This window comes from Lepus europaeus, chromosome 16 (genome assembly GCF_033115175.1).
Source record: "Lepus europaeus isolate LE1 chromosome 16, mLepTim1.pri, whole genome shotgun sequence".
NCBI classification, from domain to species: Eukaryota; Metazoa; Chordata; class Mammalia; order Lagomorpha; family Leporidae; genus Lepus; species Lepus europaeus.
In genome coordinates, this window is record NC_084842.1 from 15,904,445 (window position 1) to 15,928,627 (window position 24,183).

At 41.3% G+C, this 24,183-nt stretch overlaps 1 protein-coding gene and 1 long non-coding RNA gene across 5 annotated transcripts in view; one reads left to right on the plus strand and one right to left on the minus strand.

Annotated features, from left to right (window-relative positions):
* DLC1 (DLC1 Rho GTPase activating protein) overlaps positions 1–24,183 on the minus strand; it is a 432,547-nt gene that overhangs the window by 180,311 nt on the left and 228,053 nt on the right. For 2 of the 4 annotated variants that reach the window (XM_062213384.1, XM_062213383.1), the window contains exon 1: positions 5,274–5,427. The exons of the other annotated variants lie outside the window; for them this stretch is intronic. In XM_062213384.1, the coding sequence (XP_062069368.1) occupies positions 5,274–5,412 (139 nt within the window). In that variant the 5' untranslated portion in view covers positions 5,413–5,427. Of the gene's footprint in view, positions 1–5,273; positions 5,428–24,183 lie in introns of those variants that run through there. 4 annotated transcript variants of the gene reach the window in all.
* Positions 321–24,037, plus strand: LOC133775217 (uncharacterized). Its single transcript, XR_009868211.1, has 3 exons — positions 321–400; positions 23,078–23,215; positions 23,880–24,037. It is a non-coding gene; the product is annotated as an uncharacterized LOC133775217 (long non-coding RNA).

The window sequence follows — 24,183 nt, forward strand, 5'->3', positions numbered from 1 at the left end:
AAATCCAATTGAAATTTAGCATTTCTTCCACATAAGAATGCTGGTGTGCCGTCCTGCTCTCAAGCCTCACCCACAATGGTATTAGCTACCTCTGTGACTGTATCACCAAAGAAAACAGACTTTTGCATTATCACATTACAGGTGTTGCAGGTATCACAAAATGTCATCTATATTGATCCCTATTTCACAGCAATGATCATTATCAAACCCACTGCTGATTGCACAATTGCCACCTCTGTATCCACAGATGTTCATGTGACCTCGCTGGCCAGCTACCAGGCAACTCTTTGCCTGTAGTCTTTCAGGTGTCAAGCATGAAACTGCAGGCTGCACACTGGTGACAGATGATATGAGCCTTGCTTCACAGTATTCCTCATCTATAAAGGTTGGGGACAGAGAGGTGAGTAAAAAGCCAGTTTAATGAACAGATTAAGATGTTTTTTGTTAATGTGTATATATTTACTTAAAAGGGAGAAAGCCAGGGGGAAGGGCAGTGGAGGAGGGGAGAGAGAGGAAGATCTTCCATTCACTGGTTCACTCCTAAAATGCCTCCAACGGCAGGGGCTGGGTAAATCAATCCAGATCTCACAGATGGGTGTAAGGGACCCAATCACTTGAGCCATCACCTGCTGCATCCTAGTGTACACGTTAGCAGGAAGCTGGGTTAAAGCTGAGCCAGGACTTGAACCAAGGAACTCTGATATGGGATGTGGATGTCCCTAGCAGCAACTTAACCCCTATGCCAAATGCCTGCTCCCAGTTTAAGGTTCTGACTTAGCTAAGCAACAGCAGTCTTCACACAGGTATCTTTAAACATATCCTCTAATTTATATTTACTTCCTTATATTTCAAACACATTATCCTGTTGTATAATTCATTCATGTTTTATTACTATATCACAATTTTATGTTTTTAATACTTTGACAACTATTATATTATAATGTGTTTCTTTTATAATTCTCTTTACATTTAAAATATTCTGAGCTGTGATCTACAGGTTTCCCCAGAATGCTGAAGAGATTCACTGGCCCCGAAAAGGTTAAGATGTCTTCTAAGCAAGGATTAAGAGGCAACTGGTTTCCAGATGTAAAAGATACCTTGATGCTGAGATGACTGGTGTATCAAGAAGGAGAGAGCCAGGCAGGAGAGGAGTGAGCTATGCTCAGGCTGTGAGGACACAGGAGATGCAAGAGGGAGGCACAGTTCATCCAACACTGAGCTAGTGGTCCCATGGGCCATCATGGTTATCCTCAAAGTTCTAATGAATGGAAACCGTATGCTATCCTCTTAGGAAAGAAGACCATATACTTGTGGGGTTAGGGATAATGTCTGTGCAGTACTCAGGACTTAGAGAAACCCTGTCGATTTTGATTGGGCAGAAGGGGAGTGCCATTAAGACTGTCTGTTCTGTCATTTCTCACAAGCTGAAGGCCTTCTCCTAGCAGCAATTTTGAATTCTGTTTGTATAAAGCTGCATAGAGAATTTCTGTTTTATATATAAGGGGGCTTAAAAGAAGGAGATATAAATGATGGCTCCTGTACATTTGGGGTAAGAGAATTAGGCAAGGAGAGATGAGAGAGAGAGAGAGAGAGAGAGAGAGAGAGAGAGAGAGAGAGAGAAACAAGAACCTAACTAGGAAATAAAACTTTGGCTCATGACCAAATCTTCAAATCACCTTTTACTCATCACTTTGTTAATTTCAAAACACAAAGGAGGGAGTTTTGCCCCATCTATTGCCCACTGGACTGCCAGCAAAGTGGCCTGCTATTGGATTTTCTCTGGTGTTTAGAGCGGTGACTTTCTGAGGATAGTTGCTATTACTCAGCATTGGGTAGTGGGCGGGTTCAGTGTAGAAGAGAATTTTAAAGGAAAGGGACAGAAGTAAACACTTTTTTAAAAAAAGGCTTATTTTGTTTATTTGAAAGGCAGAGTTACAGAGAGAGGAAGAGAGAGAGGTCTTCCATCCACTGGCTCACTCCCCAAATGGCCACAATAGCCAAGCTTGGGCCAGGCTGAAGCCAATAGCCAGGAGCTTCCTCCAGGTCTCCCACATGGGTGCAAGGGCCCAGGCATCGGGCCACCTTCCTCTGCTTTCCCAGGCACATTAGCAGGGAGTTGGGCTAGGAGTGGAACAGCCAAGACTCAAACCCATATGAGATGTTAGAGCTTCAGGTAGTGGCCTTACCTGCTACACCACAACACTGGTTCCAGAAGTAAGCGCTCTTGAGGTTTGGATCTGTATCGAATCTATCTCCATTTGATAAACACCAAGTTAGCTTCTAGCGGTAAGCCAAAGAAGACACAGAAAGCATATAGGTCCCTAGAAATTAGAGCCAGCTGCAACCAAAGTCTTTTCTTCTCAGGTAGAGTCTTGGTATCCTGATTCTTCACTGTGTGAATTCACTATGAGATCCATCTTCCTCTTCGGAAACCCAGACAACATAATTTCTTCCCTAAGGTCTGGAGCAGCAAAAATCCCATTTGCTGCTAGAGCCCTGGAAATATTTTATTTGTCATCACTCAAATGAAGTAATTCTTTTTCTTGAAATGTTTCCTGCTAATGAGTTTATATTTGCTTTTGCATTTTGAATCCAAATACACCATTAACATATAACTAATGAGAAGGAAGGGTCAGCGACTTTCAGGGATGATATCCTTATTCTTGGAGGTCATCATTTGTCAGAAGCTGTACTTTTTGAGAAAGTAGAAGGACAATTCTTGGAAGCAGATATATGTAAATTCGTCTTACTCTCAAACTATGCAACCAGGCCATAATGAGGGTTTTTTGTTGTTGTTGTTGTTGTTCTATGTTTAATGAGACTTTATTAGTAGGATCTTTCCACTGGCAGCAATGGTTAAGTCAAATATGACAACAGTAAGACACCTTTTTTTTTTAAAGGTCAACTAATTACAGTTGGAGATTTAAATTTTTTTAAAAAATTTACTTGGGAGGGAGAGGGAGAGGAGAGGGAGAGGGAGGGAGAGAGGGAGAAGGAGAGAGAGAGTCTCCCATCAGCTGGGGCTGCTACAGGTTGAAGCCAGGAGGAGGGAACTCAGTTTGGGTGTCCCATGTGGGTAGCAGGGACCCAACCAATCAAACTGTCACCGGCTGCCTCCTGAGGTGCACACTAACAGGAAGCTGGAATCAGGAGCAGTGTCAGACCTGAATCCAGGCATTCATATGGGACGCAGGCATCCCAGGGGGCATCTTTGATCTATTTATTTATCTGAAAGGCAGAGTAACACACACACATTCACACACACACACACACACGTATGCGTATACACACACAGAGACGGGGGGGGGGGGAGAGAGAGAGAGAGAGAGAGAGAAATATCAATCTTCCCTTTGCTGATTTACTCCACAAGTGGCCTCAATAGCCTGGTCTGGGCCAGGCTGAAGCCAGGAGTCAGGAGCCTCATATGGGTCTCCCATGAGTGGCATGGGTCCAAGTGCCTGAGCTGTCTTCCACTGACTTCCCAGGTGCATTAGCAGGAAGCTGGACCAGATGTGAGGAGCAGCCAGGATTTGAACTGGCTCTCTGATACGGGCTGCTGGTGCTGCAAGCAGTTTAACCTGTGGCAACACTGGGTCCCTCTTTCCCTTAACTGCTAGTGCAAACTCCTGCCCCGTGACTTGGGGATGTTATACTCACATATCTGATCTCTTGAACTTACTCTGGTCAATTCCAAGTTGTTGTCATTAGATAATATACTTCTTAAAGGTACTGCTGGGGCTGGCTCTGTGGCGCAGTGGGCTAAGCATCTACCTGCAGTGCAGGGATCCCATGTGGGCACCAGTTCGAGTCCTGGCTGCTCCACTTCTGATCCAGCTCTCTGCTATGGCCTGGGAAAGCTATAGAAGATGGCCCAAGTTCTTGGGTCCCTGCTCACGTGTGGGAAACCTGGAGGAAGCGCCTGTCTCCTGGCTTCAGATGGGCTCAGCTCTGGCTGTTGCAGCCATCTGGGGAGTGAACCAGCAGATGGAAGACTTCTCTCTCTCTGCTCCTGCCTCTCTGTAACTCTGCCTTTCAAATAAATAAATAAATCTTAAAAAAAATTAAAGGTACTGCCTTTTACTCCAAATAAATAAAAAAATTGATTGCTCATTCTCTCCTCTGTTTTAGATTAGACTTGGCATTGTTTATTCTCTCTCAGTCTTGGGCAATATTGTTTAACAAACAGAAATATTTTCATAAGCACAAAGTTACAAGACAAAGTTACAGCCCAAGATGGTCTGAAACTAGCATGTTATTTTCATAATGTGTTTTATTTTCATAATCACGCACCTTAAATCTCTCCCTTGCGATCACGTCTGGACAATTCTGTGAGAGCCAAATGACCTTTTATCAAGAACACAGCCCAGAAATCTGGATTGACCCTTGGAGCCACTTTCAACAGTTTCAACAATTCAGGTCTTCACTCGGTTTATGAAAAACAAGTGGGTTAACAGAAAGGGTTAAGGAAACACAATCTTTGACCCATCCATGTGGACAGCAGGAAAACCAGACTTACTTAGATCACAAACAAGAAGGAGCCATAGGAATGGCCGGGATACTGCTCCTGGATTTGGAGCGTTCTTTAATGTCATAGTGAGATGCTACTCTATGCCAACTTATGAATGTTCTCCCTAGCCAGGATCAGGCCGAGGCCCCTGTTTCCCTCCTGCACCCCCACAAACAGCCCATCATTTGGTAGCTGTCCCATGAGACCAAGAACTTCTGAACTGCACCACTGTGTTTCTGTTTTATTCTATTTCCAATGCCTGCCTCTAGCATACCTGATGCCCTAGTGGAGCTGAGAGCGGCTCAAGGCTGCCAGAGGAAATGCCAGCAGGCTTCCACTGGGCAGGCCGACTACCCCACTGACCCACACACGGCCCTGCCAGGCCCTGTCCTGCGCCTGCCACACCAGCCTGACAGAGCTCAGGGCTTCTGCCTGCAGCTGTTCAGCGCCACTGATTGCCTGACACTTCCAAGGACCTTGCTTTTCTTTCAAGGTTAAAAAAAAACAAAAACAAACAAACAAAAAAAAAACAAAAAACACCATCTTTCCTAAAACCGTATCTAGAAATAAGCAGATCAATAACCAGAGGCGCGTTACAGGCAACACCCCCTAAACGCTCAATGTCAGGAAAGGGAGACTGAAAACGCTGCCGCGACATGACCCAGCTGATGAGATCATTCATTACCCCAGTTAATAACTGTGCGCATTCAATTGTTTCTTTGCAATACCTCCCCTCCCCGCCCCCGCCCCCTTTCGCGCCCCTCACCTGCCAGCCTCCTGTCCCTGGTGTTTTTCCAAATAATGTCCAGGGCTCTGGCCGTTGAGTCCCTGATGTGATCGCTAAAGGACCTCCGGAGAGGGGCTCTCAGGGGTCGGGCCATCACGTGGGCCTCAGGGTCCCCCATCCGCCCGCAAATGACTTCAGCGCAGCCGGGACGCAGCCACCATTCTCCCTCCTCCTCCTGGAGATGCCCTCGCGGGCCGCGGGCTGCCGCTCCGCCCGGGCGCGGGGCCGCGGGGGAGCCGAAAGCAGAGCGGGTCCCGCGCCTTCAGGATGCCGGCATTGCGGCTCACGCTGCGGCCCCGGGAAGCGCCAACTGCAGGCGGCCTCCTGGACGGCGGCCAAGCGCGCACGGCGGCCACATCTGGAAAGGCTTACAAAGGAGCCAGCGCCACGCTTGCCGGCGCTCGCGCTGCAGCCGCGGCGATCTCGATGCTTGCAGCTTCCTGTGTAATCCAATAACCTGACTTGGTACACGCTGGGCTGTGCGTCTATTCCATCTGATGTCTCTTCTGCACGCGCAGGCCAGGTCACCCCGCGTGCTTGAAGCAAAGGCAGGGTAGGAAGGTGTGACAGCGAGGGAGAGAGGAAAGCTGGCAGGCGGGGTTGTCTTCCACTTTCAAGGTCAATTCTCATGAACATGTGCATTTTACACACCCATGCTTTGGGGAAGGAAGATGTGGCTTTACTGGGCATCCTAAAGAGTCTGGATTTTCTCTAGCTAATGGACACCCGAGTTTTGCACCAAAGGTTGGGTGATCGACTCCTCATATTTCCCCTCTAACTATCCTTTTACTTATACTCAGTGGTTTCATCAAATAATTGTTGTTTTTGCCTCTGCATAAGGTTCAAATATGCTCTGGTTTTGTGAATCCTTTAGTGTCAAGTGTGAGACTTCATCATTGTAACTGTACCTAGAAACCTTTCCCTAGGCCGACGGCGTGGCTTCACAGGCTAATCCTCCGCCTTGTGGCACCGGCACACCAGGTTCTAGTCCCGGTTAGGGCGCCGGATTCTATCCCGGTTGCCCCTCTTCCAGGCCAGCTCTCTGCTGTGGCCCGGGAGTGCAGTGGAGGATGGCCCAATTCCTTGGGCCCTGCACCCGCATGGGAGACCAGGAGAAGCACCTGGCTCCTGGCTTCGGATCAGTGCGATGAGCTGGCCGCAGCGGCCATTGGAGGGTGAAGCAACGGCAAAAAGGAAGACCTTTCTCTCTGTCTCTCTCTCACTGTCCACTCTGCCTGTCCAAAAAAAAAAAAAAAAAAAAAAAAAAAAAAAAAGAAAGAAACCTTTCCCTTGCCCACATCGTGGTTTGGGGTGCTTAGGTTCAAGTTCTGACTCTGCTCTCCATTCCAGGGTTCTGCTAATGCACAGCTGGGAGGCAGCAGGTGTTGGCTCAAGGACTTGGGTTCCTGTCACCACATGAGGGACCTGGACTGCAGGCTCCCAGATTCCACTTGATCCAGCCCTGTCCGTTGCAGGCATCTGGTATGTGAACCAGCAGAAGGGAGCTCTCCATCGGTCTCTCTCCCTCTCTCAAATAGTTAATTATTTAGTTAAAAAAAAAAAAAACTCATCCCAAAGAACAAAAAAAGTTCCAAGCACTTTGGTACTGTTTTGGAAATAAAAATATGGGCCAGCTGCTTCTTTTATGAGGTATGTTCTTGGGTGTCTAAAATGCCAAATAAATATTTCTATGCCAGTGAATTTGGCAGATATTCTACTTTTAATGTATTATTAATCATCTGCCTTTTCACTGTCCCCCAAATCCCATCTACAACTTCCAAGGCTTGGCAGGGAAGTTTAATATTGGCAGAAGGTAGTATCTGAGGGCCAGTTCATAACCTTTGCAAGATGAGATAATTCTGTAAAAGCACTTTGTAAATTGCAAGGTACCATGCAAATGCTAATTATTACCATAATTATTTTTTATATATGAAGTCATTTTCAACCCACACCATCTCCTGAATCTTCAGATTTTACAACAGGCATCTTCTTTTCCATATATCTTCAACAACTCAATTACACAAAGAATGATTATGAAAATAGTGAGACTGTGCTCATGAGTTACAACTAACACTAGTACTACTGCTTGTTAATAATCCATGGATCCCAAGTTGTATTGCTCCCAAATTGCTAAACTCATGAGTCTCCCCAGTTAAGAACGTGCTTTCAGTAGATGTCCTTCTTTGCCTTATCTTTAGGTGGGCACAGAGGCAATAAACACCAGCTGCTCACATATACAGATCTCTGTGCCTGTGAGAACAAATTTCAAGTGAAAACTCTCCATTAAAGTTAAAAAGTGGTGAGCATTTAGCCTAGTGGCTAGGATGCCAGTGAAGATGCCTGCATCCCACACCGGAGTACTTGGGTTCTATCTCTATATCCAGCTCCTGACTTCAATTTCCTGCTAATGCAGATCCTGGGAGGCAAAGGTGATGGAAGCTGATGGCACAAGTAATTGGGTCCTGCTACACTGCCACCTATATTAGATTCCTAGCTCCTGGCTTTGGCCCTAGCCATTGCAGGTGTTTAGAGAGTGAACCAACAGATGAGAGCTCTCTCCTTATGTCTCTTCATCTCTCTGACTCTCCACCTCTCTCAATAAAAAAAAAAAAAGAATTAGGGGCCCCAGCACTGTGGCATAATGAGTAAAACCGCTGCCTGTAGTGCCAGCATCCCATATGGGTGCCCGTTCAAGTCCCACCTGCTCTACTTCTGATCCAGTTCTTTGCTATAGTTTGGTAAAGCTGTAGAAGATGGCCCAAGTCCTTGGGCTCCTGCATCTTCGTGGAAGACCCGGAATAAGTTCCTGGCTCCTGCCTTCAGATTGGCTCAGCTCTGGTTATTGTGGCCAATTGGGGAGGGACCCTGCAGATGGAAGACTTCTCTCTCTCTCTGTCTCTGCCTCTCTGTAACTCTGACTTTCAAGTAAATAAATAAATCTGTTTTAAAAAAAGAATTAAAGATGTGATCACCTAATGGCTGGCCGCAATTTAAAACAATTTCCTAAATTCTGTGTGTGTGTGTGTGTGTCTGCACGCGCATGTGCTTCTCCTTCAAAGAGGTCTGGGAACTTTGGAGCATTTTGACTCATTTCCTGGTTAAGTCTAACAGACCCATCTGTTCAGATATCTTTTGCAGAGGAAGAATGTGATGTACCCATTGCATTAGTAGTGCCCTTACCAAACGTGGTGCTAGGCATGGGGAGATCTAGAGGATGAATAAGCCATCGGCTTCTCTCTTTGACATTACACTGACCAGAAAAAATTTCAAAACAGTGTGAACAGTTTCATGACGGAAGCATGTTCCAAGTGTCTGGGAACAGGGAAAGATGTGGACTGAACTGCTTCTAGGCACCAACAACCACCTAAATTTCTAGCCCAAATCAACAGCAACGTCAGGGCCATTTGGTCATTCTCAGCGTGAGCATCAACAACTCACTGCTTGAGTCATGTATTGTCACTAACTCTAACAGTAGGAAGCTTTTCTATACCCAAGTACAGAAAGGAAGGGGGAACAATCAAGGGGACATAGCATTTATTGAATACCAGTAAAGCACTGCAGGCTCCTCTAGAGTTGGATCTAGAGCTGTGATCTGTGACAACAATGCAGACATATCTCCTCTTTAGAGATGCAGATCCTGAAGCTCACAGAAAGCAAGTTTGAGAAAGGTCAGATAGTAAGTGGCAGATGTAGGACTTGGCAGCTCTGGCTCCCTCAAGGCTCATTAGCTTCATGGAACATTTGATTGGTTTAAAATTAATGATGATAGTGATGAGAGTGACCTGTTAGTGCAATCTAGGCTCTGATACTATGCCATGGGCCAGAGCTCCTTAGCTTAATCTTAGCCAAATAAAATAAAATAACTGAAAGGACCTGGGTATGGAAGAGGCCTGATGCTGCAGATGGGGTTTAGGTGATCCCTGCTGTGGAAATTGAAAGGCGTGGAGCCAAAAGAACCAAGACCTAGTTCAAGAAGCAATGATCTTCAAAGTGTGCCAACATAACCTTCCCTCTCCTCTGAAACACTCCCTCTCCAGGACTATACTCCTCACTGTAGATCACCTCCATGTGCATTGGAAAGACCCTCGTATTGTCAGTAGCTTCCATGAGGTAGGATGATCCATAGACCTAAACTAAGATTTTTGTTTAAAATTAAAAAGGAAATTTGTCAACATAAGTGTAACTTTCATGGACAGACTGGAGAGTGGGGATGCAACTGAAAGTGAGCAAGAAGAGCGGCAATTACTGATTTTATCAAAGCCCGAAGGAAAGCTGGAAACTTGGTCCCTTATTTCTGAAAAAATATTAAATCCAAACTTCACTGTGAAGATCAATTCAGTTATAGACCCAATGTTAAATTATATTTCACTTTTTCATTCTTGGTAAGCCATTAGACATGTTGCACACATTTAAAAGTGCTTTTTACAATCTACCATGTGTAGAGTAATTTCTCAAGTTGTGTTTTCATTAATTTCATATAATTCCAGTCTTTTGTGACAGTGAGAGGTGAGGACAGTTTGTGGTAATGTGATGTCAGCCTGGCAGATGGGGAGAGTGGAGTAACAGGAGTCCACTGACTTGTCAAGATCCCCCTGGGAATTCTGAGAAGCAACGATGAAGACACTGTGTGTGGATAGCTTTGCAGTTCCTGCTTTTTTCCGTCAAGAGCCACTAGTGGAGCTGCTTATTGACCAGGGGTAATCATGCAATCTCGTTCAGATTCCTATAGAGCAGAGGTGCTGGTCTGTATTATTAAGCTAGAGATTCTGGCTTAAGTAGTTCCCTACTACTTCCCATTTAAGAAAATCATCCAACTTTGGCAATGTACAAGGGGTACTTCAAAAAGCTTGAGGAAAAGTAGAATTAAAAGATCAGTTTCTTTATTTTTGGATGAAAAATTGAGGTACATGCATAGCTTTTTTCATAATGAATTTTCATGAACTTTTTGAAGACCCGTCATATGCATGGGTTTCAAAACTTTTTTGAACCAAAACAAAATTAGCTTTTAATTCTATTTTCCATAAATCTATTTAAATTTATTTTATTTATTATTTATATGGCAGAATGACAAAGAGGGAGAGACATCCACTGGTTTACCACTCAAATTATCACAACAGCCAGGGCTGGGCCAGGCTGAAGCCAGGAGCTAGGAACTCCATCCAGGTCTCTCCTAGAGGTGAGAGGAGTGCAGACATTTGGGCCATCTTCCACTGCTTTCCCAGGCACATTAGGAGGAAGCTGGGTCAGAATCAGAGCAGCTGCACTCAAGCTGGCACTTGATATGGGGTGCTCGTGTTGTGAGGGGTAGCTTCACCTGCTGCACCCCGATGCTAGCCCCTTTACATACTTTTCGAAGTATCTTGTGTTACACATTTTATCTAATCCTGTCAACTTTATAAATTTTGTCTTCTTGTTGCAAACAAAAATTTTTTAACTTTGCTTTTTCAAATTTAAGCCATGGGTTGATCATTCACTTCTTTGAAAAACACAGACACAAAAGTAAAATAAACACACTCAAGACTCAATAGCCCTTGGTGGACAGGAAGAAGCCTTGAACAGAGAGACTGCAAATGCTTTTCCTTATACCTAATGCCTGAGCTTCCTCCCACATTCCAAGGCTCCAGGCTTTGTCACTTCTTAAAAGGAGAGGATACTAGCAGGAAGATTCATGCTCAAGAAGGTCACGGCGACTTTCAAGTTATCTGGTGGGCACCAGCTTTACATTCTGGTTTGTAATTCTGAGAAACAACAACAAATAAACACCGTCAAATGCCTACTTCCAGTTAACCTTGACTGTCATTGTTCTTTAAAATTATCTTTGGGACTGGCTTTCATTTTTTGCGCCTCTATATCTCATCTTCCTTTATCTATTTATGCTTTTATTTGTTTATTTGAAAGGCAGAGAGACACAGAAAGAGGCATAGAGACACAGAGAGAGAGCAAGAAGGAGAGTGAGAGCAAGCAAGCAAGAGAGCTCCCATTGCTGGTTAACTCCCAAGATGTCTACAACAGCTCAGGGGCTGATGCCAAAAGCTGGAACTCATTTGGGTAGCAGAAGCCTAATCACTTGAGCCATCATCACTCCCTCCCAAGGTCTGCATTAGCAGGAAGCTGGCATTAGGAACTGGAGTCAGGAATCAGGCAGGTACTAGGCCCCTGTACTTCTAAATGGGTCATGGACATCTTAACTGCTGTCTTCACTGCTAGGCCAAATGCCTACCCTAGTACCATCTTCCTTTATCTGACATTAGAGACACCTTGTTTCCCAAACCTGTGTAGCATAAATTTGCTTTGGAGTTATGGCCATGTTCTCTCACTTGTTTAACTCATGTAAGCCTTCTTTGCATCAATCAGAACATTTAGGGCTGTTCAAAGTGCTGATAGGTTCTTTCAAAATAACATGAATAATGATGGAAAATGGAAATTTATTAAGAGTCAGTGCCATGCTCAGATCTGGTTCTTTGGCATTAAAAACAAGTCAATCCACCTTGGTGAAGTCCTATGAGGTAATGTAGCCCCTGCTAGTGTAAGACAGCTAGTGTAGTGATTGGTATGTCCCACCACAGCATAACAGGTCTGCCCAAACAGCTGGAAGTCCACACAAGGAATGCTCCATTACGTAGGTCCACAACCTATGCCAAGGAGAGTTCACAGAATGAACCCACTGCGACTTTGAGGAATGTCTCAGTGGTTTCTGTTGACTCTTACGGCTAACAACGACTAGGTAGTTCATTTGCCGCTGATGACTATTTTCATTTTGAAATGTTTATCTAATGTGACCATCTTTAGCACATTTGTTCTGGCAAGTGGCAATTTTATTTTTTTCTAAAGTATTTATTTGAAAGGCAGAGTCAGAGAGATAGAGAGAGAGAGAGAGAGAGAGATCTTACACCTGCTGGTTTATTCCCCAAATGGCTACAATGGCCGGGGTTGGGTCAGGGTGAAGCCTGGAGCTTTATCTGGGTCTCCAAAGTGGGTGCAAGGGGCCAAGCACTTTGGCCATTGTCTGCTGCTTTCCCAGGTGCATTAGCAGAGAGCTGGATTGGAAGTGGAGCAACTGGGACTCAAACTGACACCCAAGTGGGATGCCAGCATGGCAGGCTGCAGTTTAACATGCTATGCAACAACACCAGCTCCTTCAATTTTATTTCTTAACCTGTTTTATGTTTGGAAGTTTAAATATTACATCAGACATCAAAATTGGTTGATAATCTCCTTTGTGATAAACTTTGCTGAATGTTCTTGACCAAGGGCTTCAAGTTAAGGTACTTTTCACTATCTATTAGTTATATATTGATCCACCAACAGACCATATTAATGATCTCCAAATCACTCATCTCTGACCTGGGGCCAAACAAAAGTGTCTCTGGAAGGCAGGAAGAAATTCTTAAAATTAGAGATTGGAATGGAAGTCACCACAGCTGCACAGATGAGGCCTCACTGCTCCTACTGGAGTGAAACAAAAGATTAAAGAACTCTACTGGTCTGATGGGCTCCATCTACATCTAGCAGATACCCTAACAGGATTTTAACTATTAGTAAATATAATCGGTCATTTTTATGCTTTCCTCTAGCTATTTTCAAGTTGCTTTGCACACGTTTCTCTGGAGATGTTCATTTGTTTCCTTAGATTTACTCTGTCCTTGTATGTTTCTTTTCCATTTTCTGTAGTTGACTCAAGTTTTCTACATGAGAATTTTTGGTAAAGGGTCAGGAAAGAAAAGATCTTGGAGAAGGGAAAGAGGGGGTAGTGAGGTTTCCAGAATGTTTTTTCTATGTCATGATTTTGGAAAGTTAAAATATTTTTAATTTCTATAAAAGTTCAACAGGATACTTCACCAAAAATAGTGAAAGAGAAACAATACATCTACAACTTATACTGCCTTAGCAAGAATAGAATAGCTAATGGTTAAATAAACTTTATACTTGGTTAAAACTTTAGGGGAAAATGAGTTCCTTCCTTTTAATATTCATTTCTCTTTATCCTTTTTATTATTTAATTCTTCCATTTATCTTTTTATTTTCCTATCCTGTATTCTTCACAGTGTAAAAATCCAAAATATTATCAACTAAAGAGTACAACACTGTGACACAGAAATAAAGTGATGTGATTTCTCTGCTCACTCACAATTAGGGTATTGTAAGACTGCTTCAACTGCTGTATATTAATTTAAATCATGCTAGCTATTTCATGTATCTTTCTATTAAGAGATTGGGATAAAAATATCAATCTTTTGGTGATTCAAAAGCGTAAGACCTACTTCTGAGAAATAAACAAAAACACCTCAAATGTTTTATTTTATCTTCATGAATATCTACTGCCATCAATGTTCTTAAAAAGTGCCAGATGTTATTATCCATTTATAACAGTTAACAATCTCCTCCAATAACATTCCTACACTGATAATAAAAACAAAAGAAATTTTAGATACTTTTGGATATTCAAATACATGGGATATTTAGGTATTAATTTAAAAATCAGACAAGACAGGAACACAGCACTTCTCTACATTTATATAACCCGTTGATTATATATCTCATAAGACCTAAAACGTTGTCCATAAAGCCAACTTGAATGCTTTTGTAAAATGTTATTTTCAGGTTGGTTTAGCTTCTATGCATAAAGGGATCTGGCTTATACACACTCACTCACACAGACACCCACATAGTTATATACAAAAACCTAAGATCAGTTTTCAGAAATTGGACAACAATATGTGAGGACTATGATCTCTGAGAGAAGTTTTTTTTTTTTTTTTTAAAGATGAACCCTAACATAGTCCCAACCACTACCTTCTGCCTGGGGCAATTTCTGGACTACTGACAGAGTAGACCAAGGAAAAGTAAATACAGCCTAGCAATCTTGAAGTGACACAGATCAGAGTTTGGGGGAACCCAGGCAGCTATAGTTTGCAAGGTAAAGTATCAAGGACTAGGGAGCATCACAGCGTGAGCTCTACAGCTCTGCAGAGGGTTCTCTCCAAACCTTTGGCTAAATGCTGATCTACACAAGCATGAGAAGGAACTCTCCAAAGCACTGGAAATAGGCGGCAGATCATGTCCGGAATTCACACAGAGCTAGGATTAGTTTGTGCTTCCATCAGCCAGTGTGATGAGAACTCATGAAATATGAGGAATTGAATGGAATTCCCAGAACAGTCATGCCTCAGTAGTAAAACTAAATTAACCCTAGCATAAAAATTATTCTCAACCTGACAGCAGAAGAAAGGAAATAATAAAGAGCAGAAATCATTAAAATTGAAAAGAGACAATTTAGAAGATAAAAAAAACAGTCCTTGAAGAGGTCAATAAAATTGATCATTTCTAGTCATATTAACTAGAAATAATGAACGTATTAAGGTCATAGGATTGAAGGTGAATATACAAAAAACAATGTCCATATACTTGCAATGATCATTTAATAATAAAATAAGAAAATATCATTCATTTCATGATCAAAACCATGAACTACCTAGAATTAGATTTACCCAAAAAGTTGTACAAAAACTTATACATTGAAAGCTATAAAACATTGCTAAGAGATAATTAGAGATCTAAATAAATGATCTAAATAAGTAGAGATGACATATCATGTTCAGTGATTTGAAGACTTACTATAGCTAGGATTTCATTTTAACTCAAACCAATTCATAGATTCAACATAAAACCAAATAAAATTCAATCAGTTTTTAAAAATACTGACAAGTTGATTCTAAAATTTATATAGAAATACAAAAAACTTATAAGAGTTGACATGATTTTGAAAAAGAAGCATGATGTTAGAAGATGTTGACTTCAAGACTTGCTATAAAGCTACTGTAAACAAGACAGAATAGTACTGACTTATAGACCAATGGAACAGAATATTCAAAAAATAGATTCTCATTGCATACACAGTTGATTATTTATAAAACAGCCAAAGTGAGTCAGTGAGTAAGATAATCATATTCAACAAATGGCCCTGGGGCAACTGGACCATCATATTGAAGACAAGTTACCTTGACCCTTATCTCAGACCTGAAACAAACATTAACTCTAAATTGATCATGACCATAGATCTAAATGTAGGAGAAAAACTATAAGACTGGTAGAAGTTGTTGGTGATCTTCTATTGACCATTGTTTTAGCAAACAGGCAAAAGATTTGAACTGATACTTCACAAAAGTATATATACGAATGCTCAAAATATAGAAAAAGATGTTCAGTCTCATTGGCCATGAGGGAAATGCAAGTTAAAACCACAGTGAGATATCATTGCATACTAAAATTAAAAAGTTTGATTATACAAAATGTTGGAGAGAATGTAGAGAAAGTGGAATTCTTAAACATTGTTGGTGGGTATGTAAAATTGTTCAACCATTTTGAAAATGGTTTGAAAATATCTTTTAAAGTCAAAGAGATCCTTACTAATGAATTCCACTCCTTGGTATTACTTAAGAGAAATAAAAATGTATGTTTGCATGAATACTTGTGTGAGGACGTTAGTTGTAAATTTTTCCTTTTATACTGTACAGATACTTCAACAAAAGACAAAACTATCAGAGACAGAGACCAGTTCAATGCTTTCCAGAGCCTGGGTATGGGGGTTATGGGTTAGAATGGGATGAGACAAAATATTGGTACAGGAGTTAATGGGGCAAATTTTGGGGGATGATGAAAGAAAGCAAAATGATAAACTGTGTAGGATACAGTTAACCTTTGACATCCATGGGGGGTTGATTCCAGGACCCTTTTCAATTACCAGAATCTGAAGGTGCTAAAGTTTCTTACCCATAATGGCACAGTATATTTATGTCATATACACTTATTCTCCTATATACTTCAAACCATCTCTAGATTCCTTAAAATATCCCATACAATGTAAAAAAATATGTAAATGGTTTAATATTATATTATTCAGGGAATAAGGAGAAGAAACAAATCAGTACATGTTTCAATACAAAATTTACTATTATTTTTTGATTATTTGTGAGATGGGTGGTTGAACTCACAGATACAAAGGTATGGCTTTATTTGTAACATAAATAACCAATAGAGAGCTATATTTATAATCAATGAATCACTTCTACAAATCAAAAAACAACTCAATTGAAAAACTGATGGATTACAAATAAGAATTTTACATTCTGTGAAACATGAAATTTATATTCTATATGGAAATAACAGAATTGGGAAATAGAAGCTCAGTGCTCAACTGTGATGTCATTGAAAATTCTCTAAAACAAAAAGCAAATTACCAGAATCCTCAATCTCTGAAAATCAGACAAACCTTCATCAAGGGGTGGAGAAAAGGTGGGACTTCTATCACTGGGGAGGAAATTAATCCTAGTGGAATAATCACTTCCGCAGAGTGTAAATCTATGGAAATGATATACCCTGCTGTGTTAGTTGGACCAGACTATATTACAACAAGCACTTCAGATATTATTAGTAGCAAAATTTATTTGAATGGTATAGTTAAATGATCATTCCATATTGGATAATTATTAGTATACATATATGCACAAAAATAATGAAACATTGAACTCAATGATGGTATTATTATTGTATTGCCCTATTATATTAGGATGTGTTATTTGTATGTATATATATATATATACACACATATATATATATTCCTTTTCAAGGCACACAGAATATCACAAAAATATTTAAGTGAACAAGCATTTTGCTACAAACAGCCTCATAAGAATATAGTATTTTCATGATCAAAAGTAAGCCAAAACCTTTTCCCAACTATTTTAAATAAGAAAAAAAAAAGGGGGGGGGGACAAAGAAAATAAAACAGGAAGAAAGCACGAGTCTTACTCTTCTGATTGGCATATAAAAAGCTAAAGAAAGACAAGTCAGACAGAAAAAGAAAAAAGAAAGCCCTTGAGAAGGCAAAACAGTAGAATTGTGGGAGCTGGAATGTCACGATTCATTTACGTGAGTTACAATTGCACCAGAGACGACAGGCTGTAAACCGCACAGGCCAGAGGGCGTCTGAGGTGAAGACCCAGCACGCGAGAGCCTGAAGGAAAAAAGCAGTTGGTAAAGGGCAGGGGAGATTTTTTTTTTTAGCAAAAGTGCTTGTTTGCTACAAATTCTTTTCTTGGAGGTGGGGGTAGAGCTCCCTTATGTAGATTTAAGAATGCTGGTGGCCATCAATGAAAATGGCTGCACCGCTCCCCTATCTCTTGAGCCACAGATGTGGTTCATATTCCTTGTCCACTCCGGCTGCTTGGTCCCTGAAACTTTGCAGAGCGTGGCCAATGGCTGATCAAGACCTAGACAGATGGACGGTCAGAGCTGGGCACAGAAGTCAAGAGGAAACATTTAGAAACTTCACATTGCAGTTTGAGCAATTTCATGTCTGTTGAATCCAATGATGAAGCAAAATTTTGGGCTTCTATTAATGTTATTTTCTAATAATCTATTTTCATCACCTTTTAAGTGGTATGAGTTAACAAATTGGTCACCAGAGATAGTTTGGGCCACTACCCTAAAGTATGGGTAAAAAGTAGCAGGAAACAGTGATTGAGCTCCACAGAGACAGAAAAAGGTCAGTGCTATTTTGTAAAGTTTTAATTAGCCTGTGAATTAGCAATTGTTAGTAAATGCACATTTCTCGTTGCTATTTACATGGAAAAGCAACATGGCAAACACTGTTAGTATCATTTGGAAGTTGAAAAAGAAAAAACCACTACAGGAACTGAGAGTATTTTTCCCTTTGGAATTTCGTGCACAGTGAGTGGCTCACATCTGGCACCAAGACTAGATAGTCAACCATGCAAGAACATTGAACCCTGAGAGATTCAAAGAAAAACAGAAGATAGGTGGTGGCAGGAAACACAACAGGCAATTTTGCCATTTAAGTGTAAAATATGATTATTCTAAATATATCTCCTTTCTATTGAGCTATTTTTAAGGAAATGGTTAGCATTTTTTGGGATGACTGTTACTCTGAAATCATTTAGAAAACTGGAGATCCTTAGGAGCAGCTATTTTCTTTAGTTCTCTAAATTCATATATTATCTTTATCTTAATAGTGCCATTTGTTACTTATTATCATGAGTAATGGCTGAATTATAAGTAGGACTCCATTTTTAAGAATGCATAACCAAAAGCAAAATAAAACTCAAAATCTTTTGACCTTTTTCTCACCTCGTAACTAAAAATTTCCTGCTATGTGTCCCTATTAAAAGTTCATTATTGGGACCGGCACTACGGTGCAGTGGTTCAGCCCTGGCCCATCGCGCCAGCACCCCACAAGGATGCTGGTTCTAGTCCTGGCTGCTCTTCTTCCGGTCCAGCTCTCTGCTATGGCCTGGGAAAGCAATGGAGGATGGCCCAAGTGCTTGGGCCCCTGCACACCCGTGGAAGACCTGGGAGAAGCTCCTGGCTCCTGCCTTCGAATTGGCTCAGCTCTGGCCGTTGGTGGCCATTTGGGGAGTAAACCAGAGGATAGAAGACCTCTCTCTCTTTGCATCTGCCTCTGCCTCTCTTAACTCTGCCTTTCAAATAAATAAATAAATCTTAAAAAAAAATTCATTATCAATAGTGATTATAGCTGTTATCAAAGTGTTTTAGATATTGAAATGAATCACTTAAAAAAACATTTTCTACCTCTTTTTCCTTTACTACTGAACAAAGAGTTAAAAATAAGGATGTTTAGATCTTGGCAGCTGGGGTAATGCCGCTGATTAATAAGATTTAGTATTCTTAGTAAAAATTACGATTGCTCTCCAAGGCCTGTTGAAGCCTGGACTCATCCCATTTTTCCAATCTTCTCTCGATCCAAACACACTCACTGGGCTCCAGCTGGCTGGGCTGCACAATTGCATCACTGTGCCTTGTGCATTCTCACTGTCTTAACTTTGCCAATACCATTTTTCTTGCCTAGAAATGTCTCAGATCTTCCTTTCCAGTCTTTCAAGGCCATCTTTCTCCCCCAAATCCTCTCTGGACAAATGCAGCCCAGGTAATGTCTCCTCAGGGTGCTGTCCAGGGAGTCTTGAGTCTCTTAGACTTGTGTTAGCACTTACCTTGCTCAGCAGGCTGCAGCCCATGGGAAGGGTGTCTTGTCAGGGTCTAGAATAAGGAAATCCTGAGAGAATTACACAGGGGAGGCAGGAAAGGCAGCACACATCAGCAGCACTTGTTCTTGGTCCTTTTCCCCTTTGTGGCTGGTGTTCAACTTTCTGGTAGAAGGCAGTGGAAGTGGGGGAGAAGGAGGATTGGGAAGAGAACTGACATGCTGACATGTGGATGGACTTGAATTAACCTGGAGTAGGGATCATAGGTTCCACTGAGAGGAAGCTAAAATTTAGCCCTCCCGAAGCACTTTAGCATTCATATTAGTTTTTAGCGATATAGAACAGTGGTTTTGCTGTATTCCTTGGGCTGTTTCTAGGATTATAAAATTGTAAACTAGGAGACAATTGCGTGTCATTCCTCCTCTTCCTTCCCTGAACATCTTAACTCCTATGACCTCTTCCTTTCTCCAGGGGCATCTAGTCCTTCTGCCATCTGGATTTCCATAGTCATCACTCCACATTGTCCACTAAACCTAAGTGCTCTCCATTGCTTAGAGATCAGAATTCCCATTGTACAGGTGCACAGTACCACTTTGTTGGGCTCTTCTGAGATGTGAATAAAGTTTAGCCCTGGGAGAGAAGGGCACATAGGGCTGTGGAACTAGAACTCAGTCCTAGTAAGTATCTCCTTATTGAATGTGAATGGCAGAGCAGTGTGACACTCAGCTTCTCATTGCCTTGTCCTTGTTTGCTTTTTTTCTCTCTGCCAAGTCTGCATACAGAATTATCTTCATTACTTTACAAGTTTGATGTCTGTGAGATTGGATTATGAGTAGGTTAGCTAAATGCAAATTACACACAACTCTATGACACATAGGGTATCTTTGGTGACTCTGCCTGTTCAATAAATGTTTGGTATTTCTGTGGCTTTTCTTGCATCTTGACTATAAACTCTCTGAAGGTAGCATTATGAACAGTTTTATAAGCCCAGAGCACCATCTGGAAAAAATAGATATTTTTTTGGTTATATTTATAGTAAAATATCACCATTCAGTATCAAGATAATTTGCTTTAATTTTTTGTATTTTGTCATGCAGTATAAATCTGGATGTACAAGTTGAGACTGTGTGTACCTGCAGAGGAAGAAGAGTAAGTAGGAAATGTCCACTGACGTTAATTAGGGACCCCTAGTCTCCAGTGTTGATAAAAATTCCCTGGAGAGCATATTAACAGTCATGATGTTGAGGCCTAAGAGATTCTGATTCAGCAGACCTAGAGGCATCTATAACTCTGAATTTTTAAGGTAAATTAATTGTTTGAACGGCAGAGAGAAAGAGAGAGAGAGAGAGAGAGAGAGAGAGAGAGAGAGAGAGATATTCTCTCCTGTCCAGAGCCAGGAGCTCAATCTGCGTCTCCCAGGTGAGCGGTAGGTACTCAGCTACTTGAGCTATTGCCTACTGCCTCACAGGATGCACGTGGACAGGAACTCGAACCCAGGCACTTGGACTTGGGATGTGGGTGTCCCAAGCAGTGTCTTAGCCATTATGCCAAATATTCACCACCAGAAAGCTGAATTTTTTTGACAGGCAGAGTGGACAGTGAGAGAGAGAGAGAGAGAGAGAGAGAGAGAGAGAGAAAGGTCTTCCTTTTCCATTGGATCACCTCACAATGGACACTGCGGCTGGCGCACTCTGCTGATCCGAAGCCAGGAGCCAGGTGCTTCTCCTGGTCTCCCATGCAGGTGCAGGGCCCACGGACTTGGGCCATCCTCCACTGCCTTCCTGGGCCACAGCAGAGAGCCGGACTGGAAGAGGGGCAACCAGGACAGAATCCGGCGCCCCGACCGGGACTGGAACCTGGTGTGCTGGCGCCGCAGGCAAAGGATTAGCCTAGTGAGCCTTCTAGAAAATTATGAGGTACACTTTAATGAACACTTCCTTTATTTTTAATCAAAGATGTCATTTTTCTTTCAAACCAGTAATGATTGAATGTTCTTTGTGTGCAAGATATTTAAGATAAATCAATTATGGATTTTATTATGCAATAGAGAAATACATTATAATAATGATAACATAGGACATAAAGGGATTAAAAAGCTTGTAGGAAGTTCAGATACAGTTTTGGAGAGTTTAGGAAAATGTGCTGATTTCCACATAGTAGAGATACTGGACGTCTTCAAAGAGAAGATAGATACGGGAATTTGGAGATGGCGTGAAAGGAAGTTTTAGGAAAAAGCTACAGTACTGGCAAAGACATTGAGAGAGAGCGCACAGGACGTGAGGCCCATGGGCACTCCTGCTGTGGAGTCTCAGGGGTGGCTGGAAAGCAGTGTGCGGCACGGCTGAGTGGTGAGGGCTGGAGAGGGTAGATGTGCACCGTTAGTAGGGTAAGGGTTCAGAAAGAAGGGATAGAGACAAAGGGAAGGAAAGCAAACCGAAACATCAGTGCAGTGGAGCTTCCTTAATTAAGGCTTGAGAAGGATTCAGGGGGAGGAAGATTGGCTAGTAAACTTTTTTTTTTTCTCTTAATTGTATTACATATGATATCAGTAAGTACTATGAGACTCATATGAAGGTACTTCAAAAGTGGAATGAAAAAAGGTAAGTTTATTTTTGGTGCAAAAAATTTGAAATCCACATAAGGTTTTTTCGCAGTACACAATTTTCATGGACATTTTGAAGATCCCTTGTAAATAACTATCTCTGTGTGCTCCATGATATGAACTTCCATTATTTGAGACAAATATAATAAAATTCTAGAGTTTGAAGATGAAGATCAGTGCCACGTCCATTTAAATAAAAACCACAACACTATGTGTACTTAGGGTATTTTTAAAGCACAATTTCATAAAAACTTATATTTGTATTTATTATTGTCTATATTACTAGATAGACACTTAAAGAAAAGTAAATAAGAAAATTCTAGGGAATCACAAAAATATGATAAGATAGTCCCTTGATCTCCCGCCTCTTAAAAACAAAACGAAACCTGACACCTCTAAGGGTTAAATAATTTTACTAAAGAAAACAAAAACGAGGTAAGCTGAAGTCATGGGAAATGGAAGAGAAAGAGCAAGAGACTGAAAACCCACCACAGATGGAGCAAAGGCTTTCCAGATGTGGAATTCTTTCTGGGGACCCGTGCTGTTAGCTTGGCTCACTTGACTTCTACCCGGAAAAAAATGCAACCAGGCTTCCTTGAGAACTTCCGTCTGTAATTGAAAAAAGCTACTTTGGTGCGATTTTCTGTTTTGCTGCATTCAGGAAAATGTCTTTTTTTTTTTTTTTTTTTTTTAGGAAAATGTCTTGATATCTGTGATTCGCAGTTGTTTTTTAAAAGCTGGCTTCCCCAGTGTAAGTGGGAGCACTTGTGGACTGTCTGAAGTTATCTGGGTGCTGGAATAGCTCCATTTGGAAAGACCTTTGAAAGCGTCCATCCCACAGTCCTCCTGTCCACATGACCGTGGGGCCGGGGCACGCCCTGCATGTGAGCAGGAGGGGTCATGGCTCTGTTTATGCTCTGTTGTCAGGGACCATCTGGGAGGACGGCTACAGATTAGCTGCAGAATGATGAGCAGCATCTCAGGGTCAGGGTCACAAGTTAGACCAAGACGGTTTTTTTTTTTTTTTTAATTTTTTTTTTTTTAAGGTTTTAGAATCTAGGGCTCAAAAATATTACACAATAATGAAAGTTTTCTTGGCTAGGAAGCCAGGTTCTCTTGCACTAAGAAGTTGTGGAATAAGAAAAGCCTATGTGGCCTTTCAGGTCCTCTGGTTCATCTGTGTTTTGGATAGATGGAAGCTACTGTCCTCATCACTTTTGCTGGAATGCGGCCACCAGAGGCCTCGGATGTACTAACTGGAAAGAAACTACATGGGATGCTCCTACCTTCCATATGTATATGTAAGCTTTTTACTCAAATTATTAAGTCAGAGAATATAACAAGTCTAACAGAACTCTGATTTTTTTCTCTGATTCTTTATTTTAAAAAATATGCCAGTTGTGTCACTCTCTGATTCTAATATGTATTCTTTATAAACAAATATATTTATATTTTATAGTTTTGGTTTATATTCTCCCTTCCTTCGGTTTTACCATGTTGGCTTTTATTATTTAATATCTTGCTAGTGGTATCTAAGTGGAACGAGGGAATGTGAACATAATTTATTGAGAGTACCAAAGTGCTGAAGGCAGATGCTCTTGAGTCAAACAAATTACAGTGAAAAATTAGAAACTGAATGGCATGTTCAGGATGACGTTAAGTGACTTAAGAAGTAAGCTAATGCACTTCGTTAAGTAGAAGCTCCGTGAATTCCACAACTGTAAGATGTGAAGGGATAGATTTGGATGAGTGCAGCTTAAAAAGGATAGAAGATGTTTGCAGGCAGTAACATAATTATTTGTAATATATTTGATAGCAGTGTCACTGTGAAAAATTGTGAACACAGAGTTTATGAAGGGCCTTCAAGTAGCTCATGGAAAATGCATATTATGAAAAACTGTGGATGGATGATTTCAAAATTATTTTGCACCCAAATAAACTTATCTTTTAATTTCATTTTTCCAGGACTTTTTTGGAATATCCTTGTGTACTTAGTTCTTGCTAGGTCTTGTGGTGCAAAACAAAATCAAGAAACCTATGACATGATTCTTTGCTGAAGCTAAGAAATATTTTGGGAAACATGGCATTTTTACAAGAAACAGAGTATGATGTAAAACAGATAAAATTAAGAAATACAGGTAGGTTTTGGCATAGTGGTTAAGATCTGCTTGGGATGCTTTCATCTCATATAACAGTGCTCAGCTTCGAGTTCCAGTTCCACTCTTAATTCTAGCTTCTTGCTAATGCACATCCTGGGAGGCTGTAGGGG